The 14,854-nt window shown below is 38.1% G+C and overlaps 1 protein-coding gene across 3 annotated transcripts in view; it reads left to right on the top strand.

The window, feature by feature from the left end:
• Nucleotides 1-14,854, top strand: part of fgd4a (FYVE, RhoGEF and PH domain containing 4a) — a 50,981-nt gene that overhangs the window by 25,237 nt on the left and 10,890 nt on the right. For 2 of the 3 annotated variants that reach the window (XM_084409732.1, XM_084409733.1), the window contains exons 3-5: nt 7,653-7,793; nt 9,887-10,049; nt 14,026-14,425. In XM_084409732.1, coding sequence (XP_084265858.1) covers nt 7,653-7,793; nt 9,887-10,049; nt 14,026-14,425 — 704 coding nt within the window. Of the gene's footprint in view, nt 1-2,651; nt 2,769-7,652; nt 7,794-9,886; nt 10,050-14,025; nt 14,426-14,854 lie in introns of those variants that run through there. The other variant, XM_084409734.1, reaches the window with a different exon arrangement.

Raw genomic sequence — 14,854 nt, forward strand, 5'->3', positions numbered from 1 at the left:
TGGTTGTATCTCCTTCAGCAGGATTCTTTATTGAGAATGTGCTGTTTCGTAGCTGCAGTCATCAAGTCCCACTAAGGCAGTCATACATTGTAGTTTATATAGATTTTAGGAGGCAGTGACAAAACACCTGGGTGACGACTTTGAACTAAGCATGCAAAAGAAGTATCCAGGTATAGGGACCCACCCCAGACTCTGGAGTATCACCAGTCCTAATCCAATCAGCATAACTATTCAAAGAATGGGACACGAGCTCCAAGGGCCATTAAAGACAATAGGTGAGGGTCTCCGTAATCTGGCTCATTTGACTATGAGAACAGTAACTGGCAGAAAACTCTTGCTGGAAACTATGCAGAATCATTCATCGGATATCATCATCTTAACCTTAAATGCTAAATAGTAAATACAACGTACTCCACCTTAGTTTTTCATGTGATGTTATTTCATGATGGAGGATCTGCAGATCTTAAACAGATTCTTAAATTTGTTATGCCACAGCTATAATATAAATAAACTACACCACGTTCGCGTTACTTCAACGTCGCCACTACTAAGCTTCCGACAACTTTTTCAGTTTTTGTTTGAAAGAATTTCCCTGAAAGTTTGAGTAATAATAGTTTGCAAGAGTGTGATAAACACAACGAGGCTGTGAAAGCGGACTAGAGAGTAGACGAGTTTACTTGTTTGGAGTGATGTTTAATGTTGCAAACTCTCTAGTCCCATTTAGCCACTTGTTAGCCTGTAATTTCAAATACAGGATTACATATTCCGTCAGATTACATTGTGATGTGAGTGTCTGTAGCTCCATGTGTATCAGTATCATTTGTCTTATCATTATTAACCGGAGAAGTTTTTGTTCTCTAGTCAGTATGGGAATACAAATGAAGGTCTGTGGTGACATGGCATTACATTAGTTGTGCTGGTCACACTTGTTTAAGCTCAGAGACCTGAACACTGAGCTTACTCCAATAGTGGACTTCTGATAATGCCAAATGTAAGAGATAGCACTGAGTTGATTACATGAGAACTGAACAGGTGGTTAATGGTGTGGTTTTGGAGTATATGACCTATAGTGGTCGAGTAGCATGTGTGCAGTGTATTGAAGCATCACACACTACTATTAAAACATTTGGGGTCAGTTATTTTGAAAGAAATTGTTTCCTTCAGCAAGGATGCATTATATTGATCAAAAGTGAAAGTAAAGACTTTTTATAATGTTACAAAAGATTTTTATATCAAATAAATAACTATTTTGAACTTTCTATTAATAAAAGAATCCTGGAAAGAAAATGTATCACTGTTTCCACAAAAATGTTAAGCAGTACATCAGTTTCAGTCATTCAGGTTATTCAATTTTTATATCACAGGAATAAATAACAGACTTCAAAAAAAAAAAAAAAAACTTACTGACCCCAAAACTTTTGAACAGTATAAATGCTAAACATTATGTATCTTATCACTAATTGAGTTTTCAGTTTCATCCTGCAGTGGTTGATCCTAAAAAATGTAAAAAATCCTGCTTGGCCTGTTGGACTTCTCATTATCTTCATGTCTGGATCATCACATCATAGACTGTACACTGACTAGCCCTTTAGTGATTGTTGTGGATACTGTTCAAATGGCAGGTTGCTGTTTAGATGTCGTATCTGCATATCTGCAAATACTAAACATAGCTTCATTTTAGCACAGGAAGTGTTTCAAGCAGCAAAGCAGAATATGAAAATTTTACTTCATTAACTGTATGCAACAGAAAGTCTGAGGGCACAAGTTGTTATAGACATACTTTAGGTTTGAGTTGAGTTTGGTTGAGTTGGTCAAGATGATTGTGCAATACCAGATTCGCAGGACACAACTCTTCTGTCCCCGCTTGATGTCAAAATGAGATTAAAGTAAATCAGATCTACAGTGGAATCTGGTAAACAGTTTAATGAACTTGAACGGTGTGTCTGTGTGTCCCTGTCAGAGGGTTTATGTGCCACTAGTACAAGTAAGGGCTGGGAATTAAGCTTTTGAAGGGGCACCATAGACTTGGAAGGGTTTTTGACAGGAATGAAAACGAGGTTTTGAGGGATAGAAGTACACCGCATTCAATGGATTGTGGTGTTTAACTACATGCTAATTGGTCAACTGACAAAACATCCTTCCAAAAAACCTTCCAATTGACAAAAAGTATGTCATCCATCCACCCTGACTAAGGTCTATTGCATTTGTTTGTCATTTCATCTACAATCAAATAATTTCATCACTTGTCTTGCCCTCACAGTCAAACTCCTGAGTCTCACTCCATTCAAAAATGCAACAATACTCACACTGGACTGTGCTCTGAAGGTTTTAAAGGGTTAATTCACGGAAGAAGAAAAAACGTAGTCATCATTAACTAAATTCCACACCTGTGCTTTCTTTCTTCTCCAGAACACAAAAGGAGAAATTTTTAAGAATTGGCTTTTCAATGAAACAATAAATAAATAAATAAATATATTATACTATAATTTATTGTTGAGTGAACTAATGTGATAATACAAAGATTTCCACCACAAAAGACATGAGACCTTTGCTTATGACGGTGTTTGAAAGCAAGTGGCCAGTTGCATTTGAGCGTGCAGTGTGTGTGTGTGTGTGTGTAGAGGGAGGTGCCGTTTCCTCGTGTCTTTGTGGCAGAGTTTCAGTCAGTCTGTGGTTTATAGAGGACCGGATGGCTTGAATGAAGAAAACGGCTCTTATATTTTACTCATTGTCCTGGGATTATTTGGACTAATTTTAACAGACAGAAGGTGAGATTACTCTGGTTTAACACTGATCACAACCTTACCCCAGCTAGTCCTGTGTTTTCATTGGTTGACAGTATAATTCAACTTGGCAACAGTACATTAGCGGAGGACGCTGAAAAAGCTTTTGTGTATTTTGACACACAATAGTTTTAGTTTTATTCTTTGTGAGTGTGACATTGTTAGATTGCATTAATTTTGATCTTATTTTATTTTGTAATTGTTCTGTTATTTACATGAATATTTTAAATTATATTTTTTTCCTGCAGAATTATGTCTTCCTCAGACATTTGGTCACCTGTCTGCTTTATTTCTGACTTTCTCGTGGGTTTGTTTTCCTACATGTAAGAACAAGTTTAAGCAGTTCACATTTTTCAGTCTTGTTAGTTTGCATTTTTCATTTAGCACCATTGCATGGTAAAGGAAATGCATTTTACATATGTGCATTTTTAACTTCCTTCAAGTTTTTATTGCCTCTTTATGTTCCTGTATTGCAGGACAAGCTCTGAAACACTTTTGCTCGCTATTCCTGCTCCTTATGGTCAGTTCCCACTTCGTTTTGCGAACTAAATGAGCTGTTCTGTGTTGGTACTTTCCCACAAGGTTTTTATTGATAGTACGGAACCTGGAAATTTTACTCTTCGAGTAAGGTTGATAATAATGTTGCTATTTGTAACCATAACTAGTTAAAAGTGGATGTTATGTGTCAAACTTCCATGTACAAAAATGAAATGAGTTTAGTGACCAAAGGTCAGACATTAATCCTTTACTGGAACAAACTGTTGCTATCAGATGTTGTTCTGATAATGAAGCCATTATCTTTAACTGAGCTCTCTGTATATGTCAGGTCAGACCACAGACTTCTTTTTCCTTTCTATACTTAGCTAGGAATGCTAAAGTTGGCACAAATCTGTGTTTTAGACTCTGGGAATGCGGAACATTTGAACTTTTTCCCATGCTCACATTTTAGCTCCAATTATTAGTTTACATTCACTAGACCACACCACACGTGGTTTGACATTGACCTGGCTCACTCTTCTATCATTACAGCTGCAAAACCCAGCGAGACATTTCTAATAGATATACATGCAGTTGATTTCTCTGTTGTGATGTGCACAGTTTCTATTTCATCGCTTTTCCCAGACAGGGGGTTATGGGAAGAGGTTGCCATGGTAACTCAGAGGCCAGTTAGATAGACTGATCCAGGCCATGCCCTGAGGTTAGCTGCATTATTCACCTGAGGATGCTTTAGATGTTTTGTTAGGCAGGTATGCGTATACAAACAAGCTAAGGCCAAGCTGCCTTTTCTGGTAAATCTACCTCATCTCCAACCACCTTCCATCTTTTATCCGTATGACATCAGCACCAAAATGCTGTTCAAACTATGATACTAATTGCCGGAAATGGCCTTTAGACGAAAAAGGTTAAAGCCATGGTAATTTGTCTTGTGTAAAATAACGACGCGCATAATTGTATAACGGATAGAGTGAGAGTTTCAGAGTTTGGTCTGATTTTAGTAAGAAAATCTTTAAATCTTTAACTAGTAATAGGTCTAAAAATTCATCTGTTCAGATGAAGAGAAGCTCTTCATCTTTGCATCTATCCAGTTTGATGACATTTTTTTCCACAGTGTCAATTTTCATTTTGAGTCCTGTGTGACAGGTTTGCAACTAAACCATGTGAAGTGTTGCCGGCTTTTTCAGAACTTTGGCTCATACCGTTTGACTGCATTCTTATGTTAGAATGCATCTTGTAAGTGTTCAAACTATTAATTGTAATATAAATGTTTTTCACATGTAGCATCAGAACTTTTCCGGCAGTGTTGCAACTTCTTCATTTTGACAACCGGCCCTGATCACACATGATCTTTAAATAGAAAAAGAATGAGAAATGTGTTAAGAACGAATGTGTGAAAGCACAACAGGCTCTTTAATCTTAATTATATATTAACGATTTCTGCCTGTTTCTTCAAGTTTTTTTATACTTAGTAGGAAAGTACTATTGTTGTCTTTTCTGTAGTATTTTAATGTAATATTTAATTATTTACAAATATTAATATTTGTATTTTTTATCAATTTATATTTTATATATTAATTCAAATCCAAATTTTATGGAAGCATGGGTGGAGCTTGCCTATGCACAACTCACTGTCACAGTGCTAGTGTTGTGGATGGTTGCAGGTTTGCTAGATGTTTGCATAAGACTTTGTGTCATTGAGTAAACAAACTCACTGGGGATATATTACAAAAAATATATATTTTTAGACTCTGATATCGAAATAAATTCTGATATCAGTAGCTGCGTATACATAGACCCTAATAATCCGTTTGTAATCGGAATATCTGACTAGTAGCAGAGGAAGAAAACAAAAAAAGTGTTAACGTCAACATGTAACCATGTCATTCAGTTTGAATTGGTCAAATCCAATTGAAATATCCTGAAGTGGTGCGGGACAGTCTTTGCTTTAGACTCTCATCTGCAGACAGCTTGTTTTGGGCGCGGGAAGGGGCATTTGATAAATATAACAGCACAACACAAATCTTTGTGTGCTCATTGTGCGAAAAAAGAAAAGAAGCGATGACAGGATGATGGTTAGTATGCACCAACAATGGGAAACTTGGTATATTCGTGCAGTGAGCGCATGTCAAAAGAAAGTCATCTGTTTTAAAGCTTGTGACATAAACGCACACATCAGCCCAATCACTTATTTAGCATTCATGTAAACACTATGTTTGGATTTATCAATCAGAATGATTTCATTCTGGTTGAAACAAACAAAAAAAAACGTCCATGTAAAGTAAATGTAGCTACTAAAATACAGGCATATAGAGGCTTTCTCCCCAGCCTTAAAAGAAAGCTTGTTTCAATCCTAGCCACAAACTGAGCCAAAACTGAGATGAATGGACCAATCACACATGAAGCTGTTCTTACACCATCACCACCACCATATATTTACTGCCAGCAGAACAGCATCATTCATTGTCAGACACGGACAGTCCCATGCAGCCTATTGGCCTAAGATGTTTAGATTGGCCTAAGTGAAGAAAGGGGCTGAGAAAGCCATAGAAAGACCATCTTTGTGCTCACTAATGCATTAACATCCCCATGCTTTAATTTAACAGGACATGGGCTCTTCATTTGCATGTGTGACTTTGACAAGATGGTTTACAGTAGAAAGCAACACACTTGGATTTCCTGTTTATTGCATCTAAATTGGGATTTCTAAGATGTCAAAAAAGAGGGCTAGACTTTCAATATAACTGTTAATGTTGTGTGTGCATGTGTATTTTATGTTTATGGACTCAAAATGAATCTTTTTGCTGTTCTGAGTCTACAAGTCATTTTTTGGATGTGACGTGTTTGCGTTCACACAGAAGGCTCTCTAGCAATTTTACAGCAATTTCCCGGGATCAACGCGCTGTGTGAAAGGGGCTTAAGAGACATGCCAGTGAAAAAGAAGAAACAGTTGATTTGTGAGGAGAGCTATCACGTTTATTTTCTAAAGTCGAAATTAAACTGAGCAGCTCAAAATTGCAATAAATCCAGGTTGACACAGCAGCCTGTCTCAGTTAAGCTTAAGTGCTCAAAAAGGGCACAAGTTAACCAGTATCCTTCAAAAAGGTCTTCAATATGACGGATAAAATAATGTTAAGTAAATTTATCTAGGCAGCGTCTACTTGCACTGGATGTGCTGGTTTTGGCCTCATCACTGGCTTCAGTCATGTTTTCATCTCAAATGAAACCCCTGCGATTCAGCAACTACCTGCTAATGCATCACATTTGCATAAAGTAGCCTTGTTGACAAGTTTGGGTAAGGGCAAAACGCACAATATATAGTACGCTCTATGCCCCGTAGATGGCGATATCACTTCTTCTGTAGCAGAAATAAACTTCTGCAGAAAAAGTTAAGTGCCATGCAAAATGTAATGAGTAACTGGATCACTTATCACAAAAGTAATGGAGTAAAGAGTGCATATACTTATTCAAAAATGTTGTCAAGTAGCGAGTTAAAGTTGCTAATATCTTTGATACTCAGTAAAACTGCAAAGTAGCCAAAAAAGATACTTAAATACGGTAACTAATTACATTTTCCCAAACATTTTACACCGGAAATGTCACATTATGAAAGTGAAATGGGTTGCAAAGGCATTTCATGTTGACTTGATGTTGATGTATAAACGGGTATGTGTCTGTACTTTTTTAAAGATTTTGTTACTTTTTTACGTATTCTTTTTCCAGGAGACTTTGTTAGTGTAGTGTAGTGTTTTAGAATAATTGAGGTTTGCTCGTACAATGTGAGAACCACATGAGAAAAGATATTTTACATGTTTTATATTCCGTCGCGGAAACAACCATCCATAGAACAAAGATAATTTGCATGCAGTTATTTTTCCATATTTAAAACAGAACTGAATTTCTCATGTGCAACATAATGATGACCCATGTCATTTTTAGATCTGAGCTTTTCTAGGCCATCTGTCATTGTCTACAGATATGTGCGTGCCTTATTTGCCAAAGCTTCAGGAAACATTTTTCAGGAAACATTTCTTGGTTGAGGTGAACAAAAAAGCTTCCTCATAGGTTGAATATTGAGGATCATCCAAACAATCTGTAACACTTTGCTTGTTCTGCAATTGATACAGAGGAACTTGTGGTTATTTTTAGCTTTTTGTTTCAAGTTGAAGTCACTTTTAGTTTCAAGGCCACTTTTATACCAGCCCTGACTGAGATCAAGAGCACAAAAAAAACAGACCTCTTGCATTTCACTTCTGCACAGAAGCCAGAAGCCTGTATTTGCATGTTCATATTACTCAACTGAAGTCTGCATACAGTATATCAAATAAACTGTATTTAAACCATTTATTTCCATCCTTCTTTTGTCTCCTGCAGCTGTTGGCAGCAGCAGTCCTGATGAGCAAGGTCGTCCAAAAGAAAAGTTGAATCGTGGATGCAGATTCAGCAATAAGAGCCAAACTGGAGTAAATGGAAGAGTTTCAGACAAACGGCCACCACTGTATCCCAAACCACAAGGTAGAGAGTTGCGCACAATATGCATATACTCATAAATTCTTATTCAGTTCCACAGTGTTGATAACTACTCATGCAAAGCCGTACAAATTTACCAGAAGTACATGCTAAACCATTACACACAAACACATCTTCCCCTTTACAACAGTCTCTGAACACTAAATGTTACCACTAATGGAATTCAAATCAGCATGGCTACTGATTAATGCTGAAATAACACTGCTGAAATGAGTAACGCATCTCCGGAGTGTCCTTGAACCCAAGCTTGATTACTAAGCAGAGTGTGTTTGAAAAGTGTGAATGATTTCCTTGTGATATGCGTCACAGTTAAACATTTGTGAAGTTCCTTTGGTTTTAAATAAAACACAGACAATCCTAGACTCTAATAATGTCTTTACTCTTCATGTTTACTGAAAAGTGTTCAGAACATTGACTGCATATACGATTGTTGGTTTCAAAATGTTTCAAAGATCGACACTGGGCCGGAACAAAATTCCTCCTTCATAGATCAGAAATTGTATCGTTCCTCTATATTCCCATGTAAAATTAAAGGCAAAAAGTCCACTGACATAAACCTCAAAGACCACACTCACTTAATTAGAGATGTGTGAATTGAGTGGGAACCCACTATTTATATCTGGATGGAGCCTTGAGCTCTGCAGTATTCTCCACCCCATTAGATTGACTAAGATTAGCTGTGATTTGCTTACCACAGGTAGAGACAGAAGCCTGCTTCCAGATGCACTTGATCTCACCTTGCTGAGAATTATCAGGTTCCATCGCAACACACTAAAGCTGCACTGCCACCTTGTGGACAGCTTCCAGTTTAATAACACTAAAACAATTGCTTCCTTAAAACATCTTCACTGAGGGGTTAAATATGAGAAAATATTTCATAGAATTTCCATTTGGGCAATTTGTTTTACCTTTCCTTGCATTTTGGGATGCAGCTTGAGGTGTCGTAAAAGCTCATGGCTGGTTTGCCCTTAGGTAAGACACTTAACATCGCGTGATCCTGGGTGCTTATCCCTAAGTTCATGCTGCTTATGCCAGTCTAGTGACATGGCATGGAGATTGTGGAAACTGATTCCAAGTCAAGTCACCTTTATTTATATAGCGCTTTATACAATACAGATTGTTTCAAAGCAGCTTAATAGTGATAACAGGAAAATTGTCATCAATTATTAAATTAGTTCATTTCATCTATAAAGCAGTTCTGCTAAAAATGATGTCATCGTCCAGCTCAGTTCAGTTCTTATACAACAGCGTCAGTACAGTCAGATCAATAATATTGTTGAATATTAAGTTACCCCAACTAAGCAAGCCAGAGGCGACAGTGGCAAGGAACCCAAACTTCATCAGGTGACAGAATGGAGAAAACAAACCTTGGGAGAAACCAGGCTCAGTCTGGGGGCCAGTTCTCCTCTGGCCAATGAACGAACACAGTGTCATTATGATTCAGGTGGCATCACAAGTCAGAATTCAGATCAGGATCTGTAGGATTCAAATATTCATTCAGTTCATTTTGCTTGAAGATCAATTCATCATGCAGGCATGGAGCCGAAAGCTGGCCATAGGGTCTGTGCGGAGGACCTGTCTGGTTCTTGTGGTCTCTGCTGAGGATCTGTGCCGATGGCTGTCAGGTCGACGAGGCCTTCACAGGGGATTGTCTAGTAGACACGGTCTCTGCTTACATTCAGGGCTGCGTTTTGGTCGTATCTAGGTCCAGGTCCACCTTCTGATCTGGATATGGCCCGGATCCGTCTGACTACGGTAACCTCAGGATAAGGATGAGACAGACAGACTAATATTAGCTTAGATGCCATTCTTCTTACGATGTAACAAGTACATTGGGTGTTATAGGAAGTGTTCCTGGTTCCGGTTGACCTAATTTAGTCAGCCTAACAATCATTTAACTGACTTGGAAAAGTTGAAATTGGTAATGTGTTGTGTCTAAATTTAAACTGACAGAGTGTGTCTGCTTCCCGAACAAGGCTAGGAAGACTATTCCAATCTCAATCTCTTTTCCCCTTCCACTCATGCTGTTTGCTATAGCATGTAAATATAATCTCTGTTCTCTTTGTGATTTTCTGCAGTTCCTCCTAAGCCAGCACACCTTCAGAGTCCTTTGACGGAAGTCTCCTTTCCTCTGGCTGCTGGAACGTTACTCATCATACCCAGCATGGAGGGGGGAGGAGTAGAAGGAGGAGTAGGGAAGGGCAGAGTGTCCAACCTCATCAGTCGCTTTGAGGTGAACAGGTAAACAGATCAATTTCTACTTCTCTTTTCTCTGTTCAGGGAAATGTAGATACTGACATTCTCACAAATAAGTTAATTGATCTTGTTCGGTTTTCCTGAAGTTTACCTTGAAAGCACTGTAAGTCGCTTTGGATAAACACGTCTGGCTGATGATCAGTGTTTGACATATGTATAGATTCTGCCCTATAGTTTGAGTTCATGAGTACACTACCAATCAAAAGTTTGGGTCGGTAAGATCTATTTTTATTTTTGTTTCTGAAAAAACAAATGTCTCACAAAGGTTGGAAAAACAGTTCAGTAAAATCAAAAATATATCAGCACACACGTATCTTCTTTAACCTTGCACAAGAAGATCAAAAAGCAGAAGCTAGTTGTAACTTTAACGTCCAGTGTACAATCCACTGTTTCTTAAGCATTGTGGAAAGAACTGGTTTTGTATGAGACATTTACTTTTGTGTTTGATAACTTCAACACGAGAGGTAAGATTAATTTATCAATTTATGTCTAGCCATCTTTTTTCTGGTACAACTACATTGAAAGTGCTTAAAGCTGCATACTTCAGTGTGCAAAGATTGATACTTTTGAATGGCTCGTGTCTAACTCTAAATTATGTTTTACTGCCAATAGAGCTGTTCATTCATTTGTAGGCCAACTTCTCCCTTTGGAATTACTTAATAGGTTTTTAAGAGTTTAAGGTCTGTGGCTGAAGAGACTTCCACATGTTATTCTACAACATTAATAGTGGTGTATAGCATGTCTCTTAGTTGTTGAGGACTAGTGCATGTTTGAGCCCACATTTAGTACTAGTAAAATACTCAAGTACTGTTAAAATCAGATACTCTAAGGCCTGGTTTCACAGACAGGCCTTAGATTAAGCCAGGATTAGGCCTTTGTTCAATTAGGACATTTAAGTAGCTTTTATAAACATGCCTTAGAAAAAAACATTACTGGTGTGCATCTTGAGACAAAACTATTACAATGACACGTTTTATGCCAGTACAAAACGGCTTTCGGTTAAGACGGCTCAAACAAGGCTTGTGAAACCGAGGGTTAGACTTTTACTCAAGTCTTATTGGAATTGGTGACGTGTAACTTGTAATGGAGTCATTTTCACTGTAAAGTATCTGTACTTTTACTCAAATATGGTTTTCAGGAACTCTTTACACCTCTTTACAACCCTACAAACATGAATTTTGAAATCATTGAATTATTTAAACATATGTTGAACACTAATTCATGTCTAAACACATAAACTCACATCCTTGTAGTAGTTATGTTGCGTCATATATGTTTTAAAAGCATACAACAGTTTCCAAAATCACATTAGGGACAACTGTGTGTACATTTTCTATAGCAAAACAACTACGAACATATAATTTCCAAGGACACTCATGGTCCCATTGTACCAAATATATTTAATTAGTTTTTTATTGTATATTTACAGACACATTTGATTTGAATTCTGTAATACCAAGTTGAATTTTATATTAAAACCAAGTTCAAGTTGCACTATTCATAGAGTGATCTTTGATCCGTACGTTGCATAAACAGCCTACATTTAGGCTTATTTATTTAACTGTTTTATTGGCATAAGAATTGTTTATTGTGATTTATTAATAATACATTTATTTATTTAATAAACGTTGGTGTCTTCTATCATATTGCTTTCGCTGCTGTTTTATGAAATGTATAAGCCTCTTGAAGCAGTGTATTACTGTTTTTACTATTGTTATGTGGGTTTAAGCACTAATGGCCCTTAACCCATGATGCATCTGCTTTACTGCTGTAACATTCACTACAGTCATCTGCTATAAGTCTGTAGCTTAGCATTGGTGTCAGGTCACTGAGTTAGCTCATATGAAACCAAATGGCCACCGTAACAAAATGGACTGACCATTAACCCCAGTTCCGCACAAATAATTCCCTGCGAGCCCTTATCCTGTTTTGCTTGCCTTTCTAGTGCATTGTTTTGTGTGTGGGTCAGAATCTGTGCAGGAATTCATCCTGTAAGCTCTGAAGCAAAGTGAGGGAGCAAGGGTTGATGGAGTAAACCAGGGTCTAAAATTTCTGCAGCTGTTTGGCCTGGTCCAACACATACTTACTGTATGAATGCTAAACAAAGAGCCATGACCCCAGACAACTGCAGGGGGTTGGTTTACAACCTCATGGGAAAAAACAATGAAATCCATACTGTCCTACTTGTGTGGCTTCATATGATAGCAACATTTTTGCCTAGGATGTAACCACATTTTATCATACCAGAGTAATAAGACTTAGATTTTGTCAGCCATCCACAGGTCTGAAGTGTTTTGAGCGAAACACTGAACAATATATTAGATAGCATATATTAATCTGTCTCAGCGGTCCAGAGCTCAACGGTATATTAATAGCCGTCTGTAATCTGGAGTGTTAACTGTGGTGCTCCGTACACTCAGATCAACATCTCTGTTCTCTATCTCACAGGAAACGCTATCTGATCTAGAGGGCAGGTGGGCCATAGACAGGGAAACAGCTGGAGGTGCAGGATATCTGTGTGTGTGTGTGTGTGTGTGTGCTTGTGTGTGTGTGCGCTTGTGTGTGTGCATGTACCACAAAGCCTTATGTTGTGGCTTCATTTTGTTCGGTTTATTCTTGCTTACATGAAGTTATGAATGTATCACGTTTTTACGGTTTACTTATTTGGAGTTCTGATTATTATTAGGGATGCACAATATATCAGTGACCATATCGTCCAAAATGATCATATCTTTATATCAGTATTGGTCTGATTAGGATGTTATTAGAAGCAAATTATATCAGTTATTGTCCATAACAAAAACATGTATTATCGTTATTGTCACAATTTCTATATCGTGCATCCCTATTGTTTATTATTCATCAGTGAAGTAAAGTATTCGTATTATGCCGCTCTCTGGGATACTTAATGATCGGTCTATAGCTAGATGTGATCATTTCGACTCGGCATTAGTTGAGATGCGATGCTAAGATGTTGTTGTTGTTGTTGTTGTTGTTGTTGTTGTTTTTGAAGAAACAAAGTCTCAGCTTTCTATATGGTAATTGTTTACTTGTTTCTTTACTGCTGAAATTAAACAATAAATGCTGTCGACACTTTTTAATGTGGTGTACACTAATTGTCTTGATTATAATATATATTGTAATATGTTTTTTATTAAAATATTTGAATATCTCATATTTTGAAGCGGAGTCAAGAAGTCAAAACTAAATAATTACATGAATAGAAAGCTGAGACTTTCCCTTTTCATTAAGTGCATGAAACATTTCTCTGGTCAAAGTGACTCCATTTGATGGAGCAGATCTTCTCATGTTTCTTATCACGTAGTAAAATAATTTCAGCTTGAATCAATATTTCATGTCCATTTTATTTATTTATTTATTAAGTAGCCATGTGGAATCATATACAGTCAGCTGGTCATTACCACAAAATAAACCCCTTCAGGGTGATAAAAGCGTGACTAGTCTCTCTGGATGCACTGCATTTGATCTCTTACATATTTAATAGTTTGCTTCCACTGTTCCTGAAAGCATTTTGTTCAAAAGAGAAAGACCATCTCACTCTTGAGTGTGTGAATATGTGTGTGTGCGCTCGCTTGCATGTTGGCATGTATTCTGAAGTAGGGCAGCCGCGCCTCGTGGGACGCTCTGCAGCCGAGTTCTATACCTCTCCTCACCCTCCCTGTTCCTCCCATCCTCCTCCTATCCTCTTTTCCTCCACTCCTCCCATGACTCGCACATTCACACGACGTCCCCTGCAACACACACGCAGACGGAGGAAGTTTGTTCAACACTCAATATTTAAAATCACACTTACATGCACAACACATTTTTCTCTTCTCTGCATCTTTCTGTTCGCACTGTTCGTCGTAAAAGTTTGTTGTTGGGTACAGACGAGTTCTCTGACTCTAAATAAGGTGACCTTCCTTTACTCTGTCTGTCTCTCTCTCTCTCAAACACACAGTCACACAGACAGTCGGAGGGAGGGCGCTCCACTGAAGCAGGTCAGCAGATCTCCTAACTCCAGCCCGCCTCATAAGAACTACCAGAGACAGACGGAGCAGCCCACAGAGTCCAGCTCCGGCGCGAACAGCCCACGTCATGCTCTCAAACCCCCCAATGGGGTTCTAACACAAATGAACAGAGAGCGGGACATGGATGGAGTTACGCACGACACAGTTCCGGTCGTGAGGATAGAAACGCAGGCACTGCTGAATGGAGATGCCGCCAATATGGCTAAGAGTGCAATAATGGACGAGGACTGTGTGGATCTGTCTCATGCTCGCATTGACCAGGCCGAAGAGCCGGAGAGGAAAGCACCTGAGCAGCAGGACGAGGTGATGAACAGCATCCCTGAGCAGAAGGTAAGAGATTTTTGTTATCTGAGGGGATTGGTGAGGCATACTTTGTCATAATACTGTAAAGATCATCTCAGATGTTGTCAGTGTGTGTGAGTGTGGTTATGGAGTCGGTATTGACTCTGTCACACTGAAAGTTATTTGACACCTCAGGCCCGGCTATGTGCAATGTGCTGTCTCATCCGCTAGATTTACATGCTGACGTTTTCATGAGTCTCGGTTTTTTTTTTTTTTTTTTTTTAAACCTGTAGCCTTACAGACCAGGCCTTCATTTCCTCTAAAGAAAACATTGCAGATGGATTCATGCAATATATATATATATACTGTATATATAGATACATACATACATACATACATACATACATACATTTATAAATATACATACATATGGATAGATAGATAGATAGATAGATAGATAGATAGATAGATAGATAG

Source organism: Rutilus rutilus (assembly GCF_951802725.1).
Source record: "Rutilus rutilus genome assembly, chromosome: 5".
Taxonomy (NCBI): Eukaryota; Metazoa; Chordata; class Actinopteri; order Cypriniformes; family Leuciscidae; genus Rutilus; species Rutilus rutilus.